At 44.9% G+C, this 20,763-nt stretch overlaps 1 protein-coding gene across 14 annotated transcripts in view; it reads right to left on the bottom strand.

Annotated features, from left to right (window-relative positions):
* The window catches only part of PLEKHA7 (pleckstrin homology domain containing A7), a 243,759-nt gene extending 223,590 nt beyond the window's left edge, over nucleotides 1-20,169 (bottom strand). For 10 of the 14 annotated variants that reach the window (XR_013757713.1, XM_079103695.1, XM_079103699.1 and 7 more), the window contains exons 1-3: nucleotides 15,704-15,842; nucleotides 15,527-15,603; nucleotides 15,383-15,440 (exon numbers count right to left, since the gene is read on the bottom strand). Coding sequence is in view for 13 of the 14 variants with exons in the window: in XM_079103695.1 (XP_078959821.1) it covers nucleotides 15,383-15,440; nucleotides 15,527-15,603; nucleotides 15,704-15,789 (221 nt within the window). In the remaining variant the exon portion in view is untranslated. Of the gene's footprint in view, nucleotides 1-15,382; nucleotides 15,441-15,526; nucleotides 15,604-15,703; nucleotides 15,844-15,911; nucleotides 15,931-15,993; nucleotides 16,013-16,482 lie in introns of those variants that run through there. The other 4 variants (XM_079103686.1, XM_079103687.1, XM_079103688.1 and 1 more) reach the window with 4 other exon arrangements.
* Nucleotides 20,170-20,763: the final 594 nt, after the last annotated feature.

Below are 20,763 nucleotides of genomic sequence, written 5' to 3'. Positions count from 1 at the left end.
TCAGGCTCAACCACTTAGTGAGACCCTGTCTCAAAATTTGAAAAACATAATTAAATAAAAAGAGCTGGTGATACAGCTCAATGGTAAAGTGCCAGAAAGGGAAAGAAGGGAGGGAGAGATGGAAGAAAGGAAGTAAAAAAGAAAAAAAGAAGAAAGAAAGCTGTAACTGAGAATCTGAGCAAGGTGGACAGGATATACAGGCATCAGAAGACAAACGTCCCTGCAGGATTTAAGCCAAAGAATCCCCTAAATATATTTGGACCAACACAACCATTGCAAAAGAGAAAACAAAAATACCTAGATTTCATGGTAATAAACACTAAACTTATTCAACCAATCTATGTTTTAGAAATTATTACTTTGCATGTATTTTTCTTAATCACTGCAGAAGGCTCAGAGGACAACACTAGCATTTGCCACATTTTACAGAGGTTAAGTAATTGCTTGAGTTCTACAACCACAAAGTCTGGCTCCTAAGCCTGTGTCCTTACCCACAACACCATAGCTTCCTTACCTAAGTCCAGAGTGGTAACAGTTAAACGATGAGAAGAAGTCAGCACAGAAGACAGAGGCTCTCAGGGAGGTAGACACTGCTCCCATCTTACCTGGTAACAACACACCAGGCCCACCAGTTTTGAAGCCATATCCAGCTCCAGGAGGATTTCAGATAAGCAGAGAAGGGAGATCCAAGGAACAACCAGCAAGAAGAAAGTCCAGAACTGAAGGTCCTCAGCTAGGACAGTCTCCTAGGCCACTGAATACTTAATCTAACTTAAGAGCTGAATCTCAAGAGCAGCCTGCTCCCCTGCAGACACCAACTTTAAGTTCAGTCACGACCCAGTGCTGGGAGTTACTAGGCCCAAGCAAGCCCTCTTCCCACATGACACAGCACAACTGATGGACAGGCGTGTGGATCTGTCAGAACCTGGTGGATTCCCTTGCCTAGAGGTTCCACTTCAGAGCCAGAACACCACTCCCTACCAAACCCCCAGGTGCCTATGGCACAGCAAAGCCATATCTTCTCAACCTACCTCCCCCTCCTCCCACCAGAAGCATCCAAAGACAAAGAGTTGAGCAATAACCCAGAGGAGAGGCAGCAGGAAAGCACGGAGTGAGGTTTTTATGCTAACTCTCCTCAGGATGCCAGACCTTTCCTTGATGGACTGGAGTTTATTTTCAAAATATTCTTTCTACTTTGGGTGGGGTAGGATAAGCTCCACCTCTAAAGGGAGACAAATCCAAAACAAAAGCTTTTGGTTAGGAAGGTCTGCCTCCTCTCCCAGACACTACACTCCTCACAGAACACTTGGCCTGCCAGATACAGGAGGGAGTGGGGACCTTAACTAGTCAGTGGGTTTTCTCTATTCAACTCACACTTGATGGGCAAAGGACAGAAGACTGAGACTCCAGATGTGCCTCAGCCAATCTCTGTGATCTGGCACAACACAGCCCATCCTTCTCTCTCTCCAGGGTCCACTGCAAAGCCCAGTGGGCTTCTCTACAGTCCAATGTGCATGTTTGGCTGGGATGACAATTCCTGCCACACCAGTATGGCTCTGTTCAGGAGCTGAATCAACAGAAGGCTTCACATAGTTTGCTTCCTTCACCAACAGCCCAAGCCACTTCCCCTCCTTCCTGACCATGGCCACAGCATTTAAGTGACCTGTGCAAAGCTTGAGCATTTCCAAAACAAATTGGAGCAGCCTCTGTAGCCTGGCTCATCATGAGCAGGGCACAAGTGGACTGTGATGACCCCAATTAAGGGCTTCTGGGAAACCCTGGCTCTGCCACCTAACACCTGTGCATTGAGTCACTTGACATCCTGTGACTCAGTTTCCTCTATATCTATAAAATGAAGTGGATAATGATACCTACCTTATAAGGATTAAAGGAGCCCATATCTGATAAGTCTATGCACATAGTCCTTCATAGAATTTACTCATAAAGTAAACAGATAGGAACTCACCAAAAGCAATCAGCTTCTCAGAGTATCAGCCTCACTGTCTAATCCCCCAGCTCCCTAGCACCTGATACAAGGCAAATCCAACTACACCTAAAGGAGAAAGAACAAATTCTCAAACCTTTTCACTGACTCAAGGAAGTAATCAATACCTACCAAGACCTCCCTTCCTAAGGCACAGTCTTCAAAGGTCAGGTGAGAGCATCCCTCAGCACAATGTCACACCTTTTAGCCTCACACAGTTCAGACTCACACAGCTTTTGGAATAAAAAGAGCATACTTTGGGTTCTCATTTAAATATCTACCTATTCACAGAACAGGAAGTCAATTACTTTCCTCTCCCCCCCAAAATTAATATACTCTTGAGTTTCAGAAACCATCTTGCACCAAACAAAGAAACACATCTACACATTCTCAGGTGAGGAGGATTGGAAAAAGCCAAAATAGAGGCCAAAACTGAGCTCTCTGCAGCTCCCACCCACACACCAAAACTCAAAGAAATGTAATTATTCAAAGCTTCAGTAAATGGATGTAATTTCAGGTACCACTGATTCCATTCAGAAATGCATTAATGGGTACAGTGATTATAGATACTTTACAGCATTCATCTATCTACTATTTTTTAAATCATCAGGTCAAAATGTGCTGAGAAAAAAATATCTTTCCAAAGACTCTCAAGCAGGATAAGTAATCATTTCTCCCTTCTTAGCCCCTGCCCATTGACTTTGTGTTCCTCCTCCCTCATCAGTCCACAAACCTCCATTTACTACTAACTCCCTCTCTCCCCATGTCTGTCAGTTTCAGGAGGGCTGGGTCAAAGGTTAAACCAACCCACACCTATTTGGCTGAGTGTTGACCTCATGTCTGATATTGTGCCCAAGAAACCGAGAAGTTGTTCATGGCGCTGAGTCACAACCCTGGCCCAGCACTGTATCCCCCAGGACCAGCTCAGGGAAGGCTACAAGGCCAGACATCTCCTGGACATATTCACCACCAACACTCATTCTCACACACAGAGGAAGCACTTCTATTTCTCCACCTAACCTCAGGCTGTTGGCGTCCTCTGGCTCTCAGTACCAATCACACAGAACGACCTTTCACCCAGCCCCTCCTCTGCTCTCAGGAGGGCCCCTCAGTGGTTATGGCCTTCTGGCCAACTCCCAGGCAGTCACAGTCTCCATTCTGTGGTCACCCTCAAGGTCAGCTGGACTGCCTCCTTCTGGGACTGAAGCATCTTCTGGGCAGAAGTAAGGGCAGCACAGTCCCTAAGAAAACAAGACCAGGAACCTGGCTTCCCAGGACTTGACCTAAGTGGCAGGTGGACATTGACAAAACAGGTTTCTCTACTAACATGCTCTTGAGACCTTTCACAGCTTAATCCAACTAATTGGGACAGATGTCCTCCTATAACGAGAGACTCATGATTCCTGTGCACCTATCATGTGCCAAATAGCATACTAGAAGTTCTAGATAGGCACTTTTAATTCTCAAATAACAGCAGGTAGGAAAAGAGCATCATTACTGTAGACACAGGGAAGCTGAAGCTCAAGAGACAGTTTCACTTTCAGTGTCCATAAGAATCACCTATTGAGCTTATAATAAACGCTGGTTCTCAGCCCCACCCCTGGAGGCTCTGGTTCAGCATTCTGGAACACTGCTCTGATTCTTCTCTATCCTTGCTGCCCTTCGTTGTCTTAATGTAGATACCAGGGAGGCTTACTGCTGCCCCCAAAATGAGCCACTGCCTTGCCAGGCAGGGCTCATTAATACTAATACCTTGGAAATCCCTCCTTTTGGACAGAGGCATGGTAGACAGGGAGTGAAAATCGTATGCACACAAAATCTGGTCATTTTCTCTCTGGGTGGACACAGCCACACGGGGCTTACAGATACAGAGTTGCTTTTTGTTTTTTGATACTTAGTACCAACCATTTAATGCCCAGCTTCCATTTAAAGATAAGCCTCAACCAGAAAGCATTCAATCTCTAGCACCACAACAAAGGAAACAAAAACAAGAAACAAAACAAACAAAAAACAAGAAAGGGTAATTCTCCTTCTAGCTAATTCAACCTTAGAATTCCTTAAGGATATAAAATCCCAGCTCCTCTGCCACTGTGCTGCATCTTGCCTTGGGGAGGTGCTTAATAGGAGTAGAAATGATGATGGAGTTCATTATCATACAGTACGCACAACTGCCAGGCACTGCTCTAGGTTGGTAGATGTGGTCATTGTTCCCATTTTACAGATGAAGAAACATCTGAAGACACAGAAGTTGAAGTGACCTGCCCAACCGGTAGCAGAGTCAGGACTTCAATCCAGGCACTCTGACTACAGAATACATGTTTTAAAACCACCGTGAGGCACTGTCCCTCAGAGCAGGAGTGTGCAAATTCTTAGGGGAATATCTCCAAATAAGCCACTCTGCCAAGGCCAAGCTACCAGCACAGGTGCTACACACAGGTGCCATAACCCTCACACCACCCCCAAGCTCCTGCCCATTTGGCCTCCCTGCCAAGGGAGCAGCTGCCCTGCTCCACAGTTGCCTGGTCTTCCTCACTCACCTTTAGAAGCTCCCCCAGGGCTCTTCTCAATGCCCCCTCCCTGCCTCTGGTTCCCATACTGAAATTAGACCAGGTCCTTTCCTCTCTTGGATGGGGCACTGCTGGAGTTAAGAGTTCGTGACACACCAATAAAAAAATAAAAATAAAAGAGCTGATGACTGTTTCTCTCCATAGTACCCACTGTGAAGACTGGCATATGCTTAAGAGTCTGGTGACTAAACAAATGAATCCTTAACCAAAAGTCAAGGCTCCAACTAACTGCTTCTCCAACAAGATGCTCACCACTAAGTTGGTCCACTGGTTCTACCTGCGAACAGTAAGAAAAAACTCAGTTTGCAAGAGGAGAGGATATGAATATTGCAGAGGTTATTGAATTAACCTAAACCATTGCTCTGGACTAACCCCTCTCCAGCTTCACCGAGGGACAGAAGACACAGAAGTCTACGCAGCCAGGGACTGGAATAGACCTCTTCCCCCTCCATCTTCCCAGCATGCCATCCACCCCAACCCTGCATGACAGTGTGTTCTGGGGAGGCACAGGAGGTGACCAGCAGCCCTATGAAGAGACTACATCCCAACTGAAGCTGTCAGACCTTGAGAGCTTGGTAAGAGCTCTGTCTCAGCAGGAAAAGCCCGTAAGAACCCTGGGTATGACATGGAAACACTCTTCTGGCAAGACCTGAAAGACAGCTTGGCTCTAAGCAGGATTAAGAGGCTCAACAGCCCCTAAGCAGGGGTCAGCTGACCTCTGGGGAGGAAGAAAGGGGAGAGAAGGGGGTGATGCTCTAGATGGAGGAGGTCCACTCCCCCAGAGCACCAGGGATCTGCCCACTGCCCTGCCTGAAGCCATCTACCCCAATATCATTCTTCTACCCTACCCTGTACCCAAATGGGCTTCTGCACAAGGATGATCAGGGAAGGTGCAGAGAACCAATTATGGGGGATAGACCCTACAGAAAGAATTCAGAACAGAAGTAGTAATGAGTAAGGAGCCATGGTAGAAAGTGCACAGATTTTGGAGCCAAGAAGACTGAAGTTTAAGTTCCAACTCCCCCACTGACGCTCTGGTCTTGGGAAGATCTTTTAACTACCCCTCTCCTCAGCCTCTAATGCCCTGTCTGTACAACAAGAACAATCAATTGAACAAAAATTGATTGTTCAAAAGAACAATCAATTGTGCCTCTAAAAGGAAATGTGTTTTTTAACTATAAAGCATCACAAAGATTATTATTGTTGACTCTTGTGACCTGGGAAGCTCTGGATAATATATCTATCCTGCAGTGGCCAGAGCTGATGACCAGGTGGCTGCCTGGATTAAGGAGAGGCATTTATGTAGTCCTCTAAATGCCCAGGAAAGAGGCAAACCAGGAGCTATATACCCACCTCAGTACCCTGGCTTCCTGGTTCCCAGGTCCCTGCAGCCTGGGCAAGGTAAGTGTGGCCTTGGGACAGCCTAGACCTTGACAAACAAGGCTATATACGGTTGTCTTTTAATGAACTTTTTATCTGGAAATAATTGCAAATCTACAGTAAAGCTGTAAGAGTAACAACTTTATAAAGTGTCCCCATATGCCCCTTACCTAGACTCACTCACTTTTAACATTGTGCCTATATTATGTCATCCACTTCCTCCTCCATACACATATAATTTTTTTCCCCATAACCACTTAACCACTTAAAAGCAAATACATCAGTGTGTAGTCTCAAGAACAGGGATATTCTTTTGACATAAAAGTTATGCAGTTTTATTCGTTCCAACCAATTTCTGAGTTGAGTTCTATCATTTGTATGCTCCTTACCCAGGCAACCCCAGTTCAAGGCCTCCAGACTTCTCTTACAGCAGCTAAATGCAATCGGAACACAGAATTCACATCTCCACCCTACCTTGTAGTCATGTGGATGTCGAGAAGAGGGGCACTCACTCATTGGACATTTACCATGTGCCCATCACTTGCTAAACCCTTTCCATCAATTAATTCTATAATTCTCATACTGAACCCCATTGTACTATGAGATGTGAGGCTTAAAGGAATAGGTAACCTGTTAAGCTCAAGGAGCTAAAAAACATGGAACTGGAGTTGGAATCTAGATAGTAGGCTCCAGTGCCCATACCCTCAGCCCCTGCCTCTTTGTACAGGCTGTAATTCGCATTCACAAGACAATACATTTTGGGTATGATGCAGTTGCCTGGTTGTGTTTTTAGGCTTCCAGAAAACCAAACACTGCTACCCAGGCCAGTATCAAGTGACTGTATAGGCTAGATGAGAGAGAGGTGGTCTGGCACATGTCAGCCCAAGCAAAAGACAATCTGAGGCCACAACAGCCTCTGGTGTTTTCCTCAGGCCTGAGCACAGCCATCTTTGGAGAGACAAGGGCCCAGAAAGACCAGAAGGTCAATGAGCCATCTCCCCACACTTCCCTCTAACCCCGAACTTAGGAAACAGGGATCCCTGGGGTACACATTTCTGTTTAGGAAAACAAAATCATACAAAAAAACCCAATCTTACCACAATATTGATCTAAAAGGAAGATAAGAGAGAAGATAGAATAAATCAAATTTAAGTTAAAGTTCATGTGAATTTTTGCACAGAACCAAGACTTTGATGACATTTTTGTCATCCAGTCTCCCAGGTGAGTTGAACTTCTCTCTCCTCTGTCATTAAATCTGTAGTCAAAAAGTCTGAGAAGCCCTGGTCTCGGGAAAATATCCAGGCCTCCTCTGAACCCTGAAAAGGCTGACCTAATATAATATAGTATGTGGTTTAAGGAAAATCACGTTACCCTACTGAGTCCAAATTTCTGCCCTAAAAAAAGTAGTAATTGTGAGACTTGAACCAGATAATGTTCATGGAGCACTCTGTAAACAATAAAACATTAACTCAAAATGCTTCTCATTTCAGAAAATCAAAAAGCAAATGTTTTGACAGTCATTTAAAAACAACAAATAAAATCACATTCCTCCAGGTTTTTTCCTCTGCCAATATTTACTTCAGACACCATGTCAGTTTACTGAGATGCTGCTGTCTTCCACACTGAGCAGAAAGATTCAAGCCTATGCTGTCCTCTGAAGAGACAGAAAACCAGAGCAGACACCTCATTAAATCACCCGGTATTTCACATCCTAAAGTGCTCTCTTAAACAAGCTTTTTTTTCCAAAGTCCTCAATTTAGAAACCCCTAAACTTACTCCCAAAGATATGAGAAGAGAATAGAGGAGTGCCATCAATCACAGGACTTTGTTGATGGTACTGGGGACTGAACTCAAGGCCTCCAGCATGCTAGGTAAGTACTCTACCACTGAGCTCAACCATCAAACTCCATCAGTACCTTCATCAAGACACAAGAAACCTAGACCCATCCTCTTTGTACATGCAGCCCTGCAAACAGGGAACGCCCTCCCTTCCACTCTGAGATAAACTACACCCGTGGGTAAAAAGCAACTTGCAACCCTTTTTCTTTGAAGAGGTTTTTCCAGATCACTTGGAGACTGTTCTGAGATTGTAATACAAATCGTGGCTCTTAATCCTACTTCAGCTTTCTCTAGAACACTCACTGTTACTCCTGTACCACGAAACTTAACACTTAAATCCACGAACCAGCTTTCACCTTTGATAAAATGAGCAGGAAGTGAAAGGTAAAATGTGGGATTATGCCAGAACCTGTCAAGCTGGGAAAACCTTTACTTACCCTTCAACAAAGAGAAGCTTCAAATTTTCTATTTTACACATATATCATTGTGAGACTTTATTTTTTTTTTTTTGAGGGGGGTACAGGGGATTGAACTCAGGGGCACTCAACCACTGAGCCACACCTCCAGTTCTATTTTGTGTTTCATTTAGAGACAGGGTCTCACTGAGTTGCTTAGCGCCTTGCTGTTGCTGAGGCTGGCTTTGAACTCACAATCCTCCTCCCTCAGCCTCCTGAGCCACCAGGATTACAGGCATGTACCACTGTGCCCAGCTCATTGTGAGACTATTACTCTCACAATGACATGAAGTTTCTGAAACTGCTGGCCTGTTTCATATTCACTGGCTTTCATGAAGGATTTCTAGGCTTGGTGCCTACCGCAAATTGGGATCCCCCACCAGGGCATCTGCCACACTTGGTTCAATCTTCCCTCCCTGGTTCCTCCTCTGTCCTCATAATTTCAGACTCATTCAAAAATGAGTTTGCTGAATGTAAAAGATATATCGGAGACATTTGGCATTATCTGAAGAAGGATACCTGTGAAGGAGGCTGAAGGCCCACTCCCAGCCTCCTGAAACCCTATGCCCCACCCAACTTCCCTACTCCTCACCCCTGCCTAGGGCAGCCTAGGCACAGGCCCTCGTGTCCTGTTGAATCTAACAGTGGGCATGGTAATGGGGATTCAGCATAAGAGGCAAGTGCCCCGATATCTGCATTTAAAGTTGTATTCCATATAAATACAAAGATAAAATTTAGGATAATAATTTAAGTGCTACATTTTTATTCATTTGGAATGACATTAAAAAGTGTATTTTAAAAACCATAATAAGGTTGGGCAGTGGCATATGCCTGTAATTCCAGTGACTCAGGAGGCTGAGGCAAGAGAATCATGAGTTCAAACCCAGTCTCAGCAACTTAGCAAGGCCCTGAGCAACTCAGCGAGATCCTGTCTCTAATAAAATATGTTTTTTTAAAAAAGGGCTGGGAATGGGGCTCAGTGGTTAAGCATCCTTGGGTTCATTTCCTGGTACCAAAAAAAAAAAAAAAAAAAAAAAAAAAAAACAAGTTGAGGGAAAGACTACAGAAGAAAGGAAAAAGTTTCATACTGTGGTACTTTGGTACTTTTTTCCTTTTTAGAACAAGAGGACTTTCATTTTCAGTTTGTCCTGGGGTCCTGCAAATTATGTAGCTGGTCCCTAGAACTTGCTTCAGGCCACAGAACTGAGGAAGGGAAGACAGTCTTACTCCAGGCCTCAGAAGTCTTTCCCAAGAGTCCCACTGCCCTCGTCTAGGAACTGGCACCCACAGAAGAATGGCACCTATGCAGGATGGCCCTACGAGGCCCCAAAAAATGAAAATTGAGGACCTGAAGCTAGAAGGCACTTGTGTAATCAGTTGGTTCTGGTTGAGACCTTGAAGCCAAGTCAGAGGACTCCAAGGCCCAGCAGCTGGGGTGGAGGAGGGGGAAGGAGTAGTTCAGTGGCCAAGACACATCCTAACCTCCAGATGCAGAGCACTAAGATAATGAGGTGAAGAAGCCAGAGGAGGTTGCTAGAGCCTCCACTGGCCACGCTCCTGCTTGGAATGTTGTTCTTAACAGAGACTGACTACATTCATGAGACCTGGAGTCCAGGCACCAGCCCTGACAGGTCCATTCCTGGCTTCTTGGCTTCTTTGACTTGCCCAGTCTCCTCCACACCCTAGTCTCCTCCCCAGCAAGGAGTTTTCCAAGATGTGGAATATCTAGTACACTTACTGAGTCTCTTTAAGACACTGCTTCTTCCATAAATACCAAGTGTCTGTGCAGTGTCCAGTCCCAGGTGGGGTGCCAAAGTGTCAGAACAGGGTACAGGTTGCCCTCCTTCAAGAAGAGACCTTGGCAGAGGCAGGTTAGTCACGCCCCTCCTCTGCCATTCACCTTCCTTCTCAACTCAGGACCTAGTCAATGCCTGCTATTGAAAGAACTCAACTTACAAGCTTCCATAAAACCCCTGAAGAGCAGCCCAATGTAAATCTCACTCTCTCATGTGCCCCATGTCTGAATAGGCTCTAGTCTGCTAAAGTATATGTACTAAATCATAATTAACATCTTTCATTGCTTACAAATCAGACATCACCACCCATAAGAATGGAAACCAAGGGCTGCTTTTCTTCCATGGCACCTCAATCCCCAGCGAAAGGAAAGGAGAGGTCTGACCCTCTGAACCTAAGGGCAGCCTAACTCAGCAATGGCACGTGGGCACAAGGTTTCTTGATGTACTGACACTGGTTCTCACCTGTGTGACCTGTGGTAAAACCCACCAGCACTACTGTAGCTATCATATCAGAGACTAGTCTATGGGTAGACTGAAGACCTACTGAAACTCTAGTCTAGCTCTAACACTTTTGTCAAAACACTTGAAACTTCATGGACCTAGTCATCTTCTGAAAAATGGTGATATCCTCTTCCTTGTTGCCTGTAGGGGCTGTTGTAAAGGAAAAAGTCAACTGTCTTTCACTGTAGGAATGCCCAGGATTACTGTGCATTTTCACATATGTAATTGGAACTAGACACAGTCTCTACTTCCCCAAGCACTTATGAGAATCAAATTAGACAATGGTTATGAAGTGGCTCCTGATTATTTGTTTTTGGTACTAGGGACTGAACCCAGGGTTGCTTTACCACTGAGATACATCCACAGTCCCCCCCCCCCTTTTTTTTTTTTTACTTTGATAGGGTCTAAGTTGTCGAGGCCAGCCTTGAACTTGAAATCCTCCTTCCTCAGCCCTTAGAATAGCTGAGATTATAGGTGTACACCACTGTACCCATCCTGATATTTTTTTAAGGAATCAAAAAGATTGAGCTATTAAATTATTGCTACAACTAATATCACTGCTGTTGTTAATGACAATATCATCACAAGTACTATCATACTTTGCTACCTGGCAAAGTGGAAGAATCCTGGAGCACAAAAACTCTTCCTAAAGGGATATCAGCATCACCTCATCTAGAACTGGGAGAATCTGGGGTCAATTCCTTAGCTCTTCTATCCCTCATTAACGCAAAACTGAATCAAAAGTACTGAGATTCACCTGCCTTAGTTCAGGGTTTTTTGCTTTAAGAAATGGACTCTGGAGGGCATTAAAACCCAAGCATTGGGAATAACTGATGCATCCTGAAAACCTCACATAACTTTCCTGTCCAAGAATCCATCAGGAAAAATAAAATCAGTCATGCTGATGTGTTGTCTCTCTAACATTACTGACTCATAGTAGAGGACTCATCCCCCACCAAAAAAATCGAACATTCAGAAATGTTCACAGCAAACCTAAGAAAGCAGACTGAAGCAAACATTTTTGATGCAGGGTAAAGGAGAATAATTATTACCAAATCCTTAGGTCTCTCATGAAATTGTCACAGGAGGTAGGAAATACAACAGCTACCATGGGGTCTCAGCCTCTTGAAATGGCTTGCCTTTGAGGGTAGAGGACTGTACCATTGTCACTGGCTGGTAGGCCTCCTACAGGCCTAGGAGGTGAGGACCAAAGCCTTGAGAAATAGGAAGCCAGGGCTTGTTGTAGGGAAAGGAACTATGGGGAACCTCATGGAGTTAACAGGCAGAGGGACAGCAGGGATGAAGCGCAGGAGGCTGTAACTATGGACTAGTCACCTCCAGTGCTCCAGTCAAGGCTGTGCCTAGTACTTCAAAGCACACACAGCCTTTCCTCCTGGTAAATGGATATGGGGCCCAGCTCCTGTGTGAAGCCAGTGAGATGTACACCTGGAGTTCCTTCCTCTCACCACAAAAACACTGCTCTGGCAACTGTTCCATCTCTTTCCTGAACCATCTCTTTCTCCCTTTCTACTGCATGATTCCCATCAGAACAAATCATGCCAACAATTTCCCACCAAAAAATAAATAAATAAAACAAAAAAACTCGCTCAACCCACATTCTCTCCAGGAATCCGTTAATGTTTCAACTTCACTTTGCAAAAGAACTACTAGGAAGATGTGCCTGTCCCTACGGACCTTGTGTCCTCACCTCATACTTCCTCTTCCACCTACTCTAGTTGGGCTTTGTCCTTGAGGTCTTGTGATCATGCATTGCATAGGTTTTCCCCTACCTTTTCAGTCCTCTGTCTCCTCTGCTGGATTTGCCTCTTTCCCCAACCTCTGAACACTGCACTGTCCCAAGGCTTAGGTCATCTTCTCTTTTCCATCCACACCTTCATCCTAGGTGATTTCATCTATTCCCATGGCCTTGAACAATATATATTATACCCAAATGGATCTTTCAGTTCTTTCCCTCCACACTTCAGATTCATACACCTATTAGAAATATTCACATCCAAAGGTATCATGGCAAAACAAGATCTTGTTTCTCCCATGCCCAAACATGCTCCTCCCCAGCCTCCCCATCTCAGTGATATGAACACCACCCACTCAGGTATTCAAGTCCCTAGTCATCATCTTTGGCTCTTCTCTTTTTCTTACAAACTGCAATCAATATATCAGGAAGATCTGCAGACACTACATCCCAAAACACAGCCTCTGCTCTCTGTCTCCAGTGTTCCATCCTCAGGGCAGCCACTGTAAACTCTTGATTGGACCACAGCAACCGTCTCCTACTAATCTTCTGCCTCCCTCTACAATTCTACCTACAATCCATTCTCCTTGAAGCAGACAGAATAATTTCTCTAAAACAGCAAATCACAGCAAGTCACTCTCCTGCTGGACCACAAAGTTTTACATCAACCAGGCACGTGCATGCCTGTAATCCCAGTGGCTCAGGAGGCTGAGACAGGAGGACTGTGAATTCAAAGCCAGCCTCAGTAACTTAGCAAGGTCCCAAGCAACTCAGCAAGACCTATCTTTAAATAAAATACAAAAAGGACTGAGGATGTGATTCAGTGATTAAGTGCCCCGGGTTCAATTCCTGATACCAACAACAGCAACAACAACAACAACAACAAAAGCTTTACATAATTTACCTCTCTCCTACTTGTGGCCTCTTCTGGTGCCACTTTCTCCCTTCTTCACCACCTTCCAGCACACTGGCCTTTTTGCTCCTTGAAGTTTTTATCGTGTGCACGCAATAAGCCATTGTACTGGCTTGTTCCCCTTTTCTGAAATGTTTTGTCTCAATGTCAATACAGCATGGCTCCTTCCTGTCCTTCAAACTTTACTTTAAATGTCACCTATTCAAGGGCTGGAGTTGTGGCTCAGCAGTAGAGCACTTGCCTGGCATGTGTAAGGCCCTGCGTTTAATACTCAGCACCACATATAAATAAAATAAAGATCCATTGACAACTAAAAAAAATTTTTTTTTAAAATGTCACCTACTCAGAAACACCATCCCTGAGCAGGGCACCTGTAGCACATGACTGTAATCCCAACAGCTTGGGAGACTGAGGCTGGAGGATCACAAATTGAAAGTCAGTCTCAGCAATTTAGCAAAGCCCTAAGCCTTAGCAAGACCCTGTCTCAAAATCATATAATTAAACATATATAATATATATATATATAATTTTTATATATAGTAAGGGCTGGAATGTGGTTAAGGGACCCTGGTTTCAATCCCTGGTATGAAAAGAAGAAATAAAGAGAGGAAGGAAGGAAGGAAGGAAGGAAGGAAGGAAGGAAGGAAGGAAGGAAGGAAGGAAGGAAGGAAGGAAGGAAGGAGGGAGGGAGGGAGGGAGGGAGGGTGGGTGGGTGGGAAGGAAGGAAGGGGGAAGGAAGGGGGAAGGAAGGGGGAAGGAAGGGGGAAGGAAGGGGGAAGGAAGGGAAAAGGAAGGGAAAAGGAAGGGAAAAGGAAGGGAAAAGGAAGGAAGGAAGGAAGGAGGAAACATACATCACTCTTGATCTCCTAATCCAACCAAGCCACCTGATATCACTTGATATCACATCACCTTACTTTAATTTTCTGCATAATAGTTACCACTACCTGCTATTATTATTTGTTTACTCTTTTGTTTGTTTGTTGTTGCTATTGTTCCTTTCCCTCTCCACTAGATTGCAAACTTCATGAGCAGTGAGAGGTTCTCATGTCTATAAATCTCATTCATCAGTATTTCAACCATTGTGCAAGAGCCCAAACTGGGGGAAGAAGGCTCCATATTTTCTCCTACTACTAACAGTGTTTCAACTAAGAAATGAATTCTGACTCATAGTCCCCCAAAGTACACCCAGTACTAGTTAAACCACTGTCCAGACCTTTGGCTAGTTCATTCATTCAATGAACAAACATTTACCGAAGGACTACTCTATACCAGGCACTAGGGCAAAGGATCAAAGGCAGTTTTTGACCTCATAGAACTCACAGGGAGCAGGCAGAGAGGAGAAACACTAGATCACGGGAACCTTCCTGGAGTGGGAAAGTAAAGACCATACAGGTGTTAGGAGTGTGACCGCGCCCTTACAGCCCCTCCATCTGATTTCTTCAGCTCCTACAGACTCGCAGTGACGTGGCTAGTGGGGCAACGCTCCAGGGAACTGGAAGAAAAGCTACCACTTGACTAGGAGGCAGGAGTGATTGTCCGGGTTCAGTGCCTCAGCGCCACCGAAGAGACGCGTTCGGAGAATTTGAGGATATTATTGGTAGAGCGGTTCGCCTCCCCACCCCTACCCTACTCCGGCAGGCCCGAGCCCAGGATGGAGGACCCTGATGCGGTTCCTTCTCTCCTACACCATCCAAGAGAAAGCAATTGAAGAAGATCACCTCCCTAGGCGAGAGTCACTTCGTCTTTTCCTACCCCCACCCCCACCAAACTGCTCAGGCCCCCGACCCAGGACAGAACTCCTTAATCGACTCCCCCCACCCCAACCAGCAGCCTGTCTTGGTCCTGGCACCCGCCGACTCCCCGCAGCCCGAAACCCCGGCGGGGAGGCGTGGCCCGCCCTAACACAGGAGCCGGAATCCCTTCCACAGAGTTTTCAGCTCCAGCCCAGCAGCGTTACGGACCCAGGACGCGGCCCAGGCGCCCCAGTGAGATGCGGACCCCGGGCCGGCTCGGTCCCGGAGCCCGCCACACAACTCCGGCACACAAAACCCCAGAGTGCAGCCGCGGCGCTGTGCGCGCCAACTCGCCGGGACCCGCGCGTGAGGAAAGGGAGGGGCGGGGCCCCCGGCGGGAACCCCGCCACTCCGCCGCACAGGTGCGAGCGCTGCGCGGCGCGGCCCCCAGACTCACTCACTCGATGAAGTAGCTGGCGCCCTCCTCCGTGAAGCCCTCCTCCCAGCCGCGGGGCAGGTCTGCGGAAAAGCGAGAAAAGTCGAGTCAAACTTGGGCCGCAGCGTCGCACGCCCCCCGGACGCCCACCCGCAGACTGGGCGCCCACCTGAGCGGATCATGTGGCCGGAGTTGACTGGCTCGCCAGTGCGCGGGTGCAGCCAGGTCGTGCAATGGAGCTGGTCACTGAAGGGAGAAAGGTGCACCTGTTAGCGCCGCCGCCGGAGACCCCCTGCCCCCGCAGACCCTGCGCCCCCGCCCGAGTCTCCGCAGTCCCACGCCGCACTTAATGAAGAAGACGCGGCCGTCCCGGCACACGCCGTAGGACCAGTGCTCAGGTAAAGTGTCCCGCCCGACCGCCGCCGCCGCCATGTTCGCCGAGCTCGGAGCCGCCGCCGCCGTCCCGGGGAGGGGGGGAGGAGGCGGGGGCGGGGGCGGCGGCGGCGCGGGCGGCGGGCCCGCGAGCTCGGCCTGCGCGGGGCCCCGGGGCGCACCCCGGCCCTCCATGCGGCGCAGGCTCCTCCTTGCGCCGACGCGCGACCGATGCCGGCCCCTGAGTCCCGCCGCCCCACTGACCGGCCGGAGCGCGGGGCCGGTGGCCTTTGTCCCCGCGTCTTCCCCGCCCCCAGCCCGCCGGCCCTGCAGCGCCCCTTTGCTGAAGCCGGGAGCCCCAAGCGGGGTGAGGGGCCGCTGGCGGAGGTGCCTAGGACCAGACCAACTTGGAAAACGGCGCGCCCCTCCGAATGCCCCAGTAAACCCCACCTGATCCCCACCACCGAACTTCCCTCCCCAGGAACTGTACTTCTTTCTGAACCAAGAAACAGGTTACTCCTGCCATATTCCCAGCCTGGGTTTCTTCCTCTGTGAAATAAAGTTAACAATAAAGCCTGCACCGGATTATGGTGACTATGAAGTGAAGTAACAATGGTGTAAAATACTTAGCAGGACCCTGGTGTGTTTTGAGTGTTCTATTAATGCCAGGCCGGACATGATTTTATTTTCCCAAGTTCGCAAGCAGGGATGTGTCCTAGGAGCTTGTAGTGCCACCCCGCACGCCATACACACCTCTGAAATTGCAGTACTCACAGGTTTCTGCCTTCAGTTCCTTTCAGGTAACCGAAAGAAGGGGTTCTAAGGGCTGGGCTGCACCTGTTGAAAAAGCGGCCTGCAGGCGGGGCCTCTAGAAGGCTCTTTATATGGTTGGTGCCTTCTCATATTCGGGTCTTTGCTCCCATCTCAGCTCCTGCGCCCCCTGTGCGAAGGAGACCCTTCTCCTTTTCCCTTCACGCTCTAATCCATTTCTTGTTTGCACTTAAATTGACATTCTTAATTGTATGTTTTATTGTGTCATTTATTGCAACTTAGTTCACAGCCCCGAAACTGCTAAAATGTCTGCTAGATGAGAGGAGCGACCTTGATCTGCCTCATACTCAGCTATCCATACCCCCATTGCCTGGAACAGTGTCTTTTTTTTTTTTGTTTTGTTTTGTTTTGTTTTTGTTTTCTTTAAACACAGGGACACTCTACCGGCTGAACTATATCCCCAACCCTTTTTATTTTTTATTTCATACAGTATCTCTCAGAGTTGCCCAGACTGGCTTCGAATTCACAATCCTCCTGCCTCACTCTCCAAGTCGCTGAGATTACAGGCATGAGCCACCAGGGTCGGCTAGAGTGTGACTCATTCAGTAAATGTTGAACGAATGAGGAGCACACTCAGACACCCTCACACGCTGCTTATGGACAGAGCAGGAAACTGGGCTCTGGGCAAGTAGGGCGAGGCTCACCTGAAGGTAAGACCTATACAATATAGGCACTGGTTATTCAGAAAGTCTCCTTAGACAGTTGGGATTAGGCTAGACTGTTAATAATAGGTGAGACTTGAGGGAGAAGAGAGCCTTCCAGAGGGAGGGATGGGGGAGCAGGTAGAGTTGTGGAAGGGGCATGGGATGTTGAGACCATAAAGGGACCGACCCTTCTTCTGGAACAGACATTGGGGAAGAAGATGGTTATGAGTTAGAAGAGGGTTGGTGTGATTGCAGATAACCCTAAATACCTGTGTAAGGGACCCTTGCCTCTGAGGAGGTTTCTGAGCAAATGAAAATAGTAAAGTGGTATTCTGGTGGGTAAACACTGATTTAAAATAACACACGAGGGCTGGATTTGGCGCTCAGTGGTAGAGCTCTTGCCTAGCAGATGTGAGGCACAGGGTTCAATCCTCAGCACCACATAAAAATAAATAAATAAAATAAAGGTGTGTCCAAATACAACTAAAAAAAAATTTAAAAAAAATAAAACAACACACTAAATGGGAAAATATATAAACACAGTTAATAGAAGTAATACATTTAAGCAAATGAAAAAATACTCCACCATCTCAGTAGGAAAAATGCAAATAAAAATTATAGTGGAATTCTACTTTTAGATGTCAGATTGGAGAAGATACACGTGAAGAAAGACATTCTTGTTTATTGGTGGTGGTATTATAAAGTGATTCATTCTCTTAAAGCAATTTGGCAGTAACTAATAGAACTTAAATGTTTATACCTTTGACCTAGCAATTCCACTACCAAGAATTTAGTGTCTACTAGTCCTCACCCAGGCACAAAAATCTGCATACTACAGTGTTTACTGAAATGTTGTCAATAATTATGAAAGACTGAAGACAGCTTAAATATTTATTAAAAAGAAACACCCAGGTTAATGAAATTATGGCCTACTCCTCAATGGAATGTCATGCATCTTAAAAAGAATGAACTAGATCTCTATGTACTGAAATGAGATGATTTCTAAAATATTAAGTGAAAGGTAGGATGGCACGTTATTAATATATAGTCCCTAGATTAAGGCAAGAAACAGATAAAATGATTGCTTCTGAGGAGGGAAACTATCCGATAGAGAAGGCAGGAGATTATTTTTCCTTATAATCTTTTTATTCTATTTGATATTTTTATTACTTAAAGCTTAAATGCATACTTAATAAAATAATAGTTTGTCAGTGAACCCAATAAATTCCTTGAAATTGTCTCAACAAATGTTAAAATATGCATTTGATAAAATCAATATCCATTACTAATTTTAAAAAGTATGTGGAGCTGGTTGAGTGCTTCCCTAACATGTATGAAGTCCTGAGTTGGATCCCCCACATTGCAAAAAAAAAAAAAAAAAAAAAAAAAAGGCTAAGAGCAAGTAGTGACAGTATTAATAGCAAATACTTGTAAACATGTGAGCATATAAGAAACTATATTTCTGCTTTGCTAATGACAATATAAAATAATACTCTGGGAAATAGTTCAACAGTTTCTTAAACTTTTAAAAATTTTTTTTATTAAAAAAATCACAGGTATGGTGGTGCACACCTGTAATCCTAGTGACTAGGGAGGATGAGGCAAGAAGGATCACAAATTCAAGGCCAGCCTCAGCAACATAGTGAGGCCCAAAGCAACTTAGCAATACCCTGTCTCAAAAAGCAAGAAGGGCTGGGGATATAACTCAGTAGTAATGTGCCCCTGTGTTAAGTCCCCAGTACCGAAAAAAAAAAAAAAAAAAATAGCGACTGTGGTGTCACTTGCCAATAATTGCAGCTATTCTGGAGGTTGAAGCAGGAGGATGGCAAGTTCAAGGCCAGCCTAAGCAACTTAGTGAAACCTTGTTTCAAAAATAAAAAGAGCTGGGAATGTAGCTCAGTGGAAGAGTGCTTGCCTAGCATGTGTGCAAAGTTCTGGGTTCAATTCCCTGCCCCCCACCCCCGCAAAATAAAGAAAGGAACAGAATGATGGGGATCTTTGTAGTGATTAAATAGTTCTGTATCTTGATAGTAATCATAGTACATAAAACAGAAGTATCCACCACAAATTTACACTGATGAGAAAATGACTATTGAAGTGTGTACCTACATTGTATCAAGATCAATTTCCTGTTTGATATTATACAGTAGTTACATAAAATGTAACCATTAAGAAACTGAGTGAAGGATAAACCAGGACTGCTCTATTCTATGCAAACCTCTGCAAATCTATAATTATCTCAAAATTTAAAAAAATTTAAGTGTATTAGAGAATTACAAGTAACCAGATGTTTATTTTGTGATTATCTCTATTAGATATATACATTCTTTTACAATGAAATGTTAGACATTCCCACTTTGTTTTGTTGTTGTTGTTTTTGGTTTTTTTGTTTTGTTTTGGTTTTTTGGTGCTGGGGATTGAACCCAGGGCCTTGTGCATGCCAGGCAAGCACTCTACCAACTGAGCTGTATCCCCAGCCCCAACATTCCCACTTTTTAAAAAATAAGCACATCAACTTGTGATGTTATCATTTAGTGTTGTTTTAGGAATTCTTACCAATACAACAAGACCTGAAAAAAAAAAAAAAGATCTAACTCTTAGGAAGGAAATAAGATTATCTTTATTTGCAGACAATATGATGTAATGCCTTAAAATGTGGAGGATAACTCCAAACTGTTAGAATCAATGAACCAAGATAATTATCACAGAATCAAAAGTCCTATAATGATTTACTGGATTCTCTCCCCCTTATAACAGTAGCAAATATGTCAATTTAGGAATAACACTAACAAAAACATTGGTGTAAATCTATGTGATATAGACTTTACAGAGCAAGATGGTGAATATTACAATTTTGCTTTCTATTTAAATGTGTAAGTCTGAAAGTACCAGTAAAAACAATACACTCTGTAAGGTTTAGAATTCTTGTAATTACTAGAACAGGAATGTATGTATGTATATATGTGTGTGTGTGGTGTGTCTGTATGTGTGTATTATAGCTCTGTACCATAGCCTCATGAATTCCAGGTAATTTACACTATCTGAATTGATAGTTCTCTGTGCATATAATGCACACCAGATATCAAAGATTTGGTATGAAATAAAAATGTAAAAATCCCATTTATAATTATATTAGTACATGTTAAAATAATATTTTGGGTACATGAAATATTAAAGTTGTGATTATTATAAATTTAATAATATGTGTTGGTTCACTTTTGTGACTCACATTATAGTTCTTCAAACAATAATGCTCTAGCTTTTTCATATTACTCTTTTGTGTAGCAATAGATCTTACTACCCATTAGAATTATCTGGGAGCTTTAAAAAATGCCTGGGCATGAATACCCTAAGCAATGTAACTGGTATTGGGTGACAATGCATGTTATTGAAATCTCCCCAGGTGGTTCTAATGTACACCCATGGTTAATAACCACCACTATCAACCTCAAGCTATTAAACTGTAGAGAATTCTTTTTCACATGTTTCATTCCATATAATTAAAGAGAGGCACTCTACAGGCTAAGTAGTAACCTTTAAGTCTGGGCTCAAATATGCT

This window comes from Sciurus vulgaris (assembly GCF_902686455.1).
Source record: "Sciurus vulgaris genome assembly, chromosome: 11".
In the NCBI taxonomy this organism is placed as follows: domain Eukaryota; kingdom Metazoa; phylum Chordata; class Mammalia; order Rodentia; family Sciuridae; genus Sciurus; species Sciurus vulgaris.
This window is presented reverse-complemented; position numbering and strand designations above follow the sequence as displayed.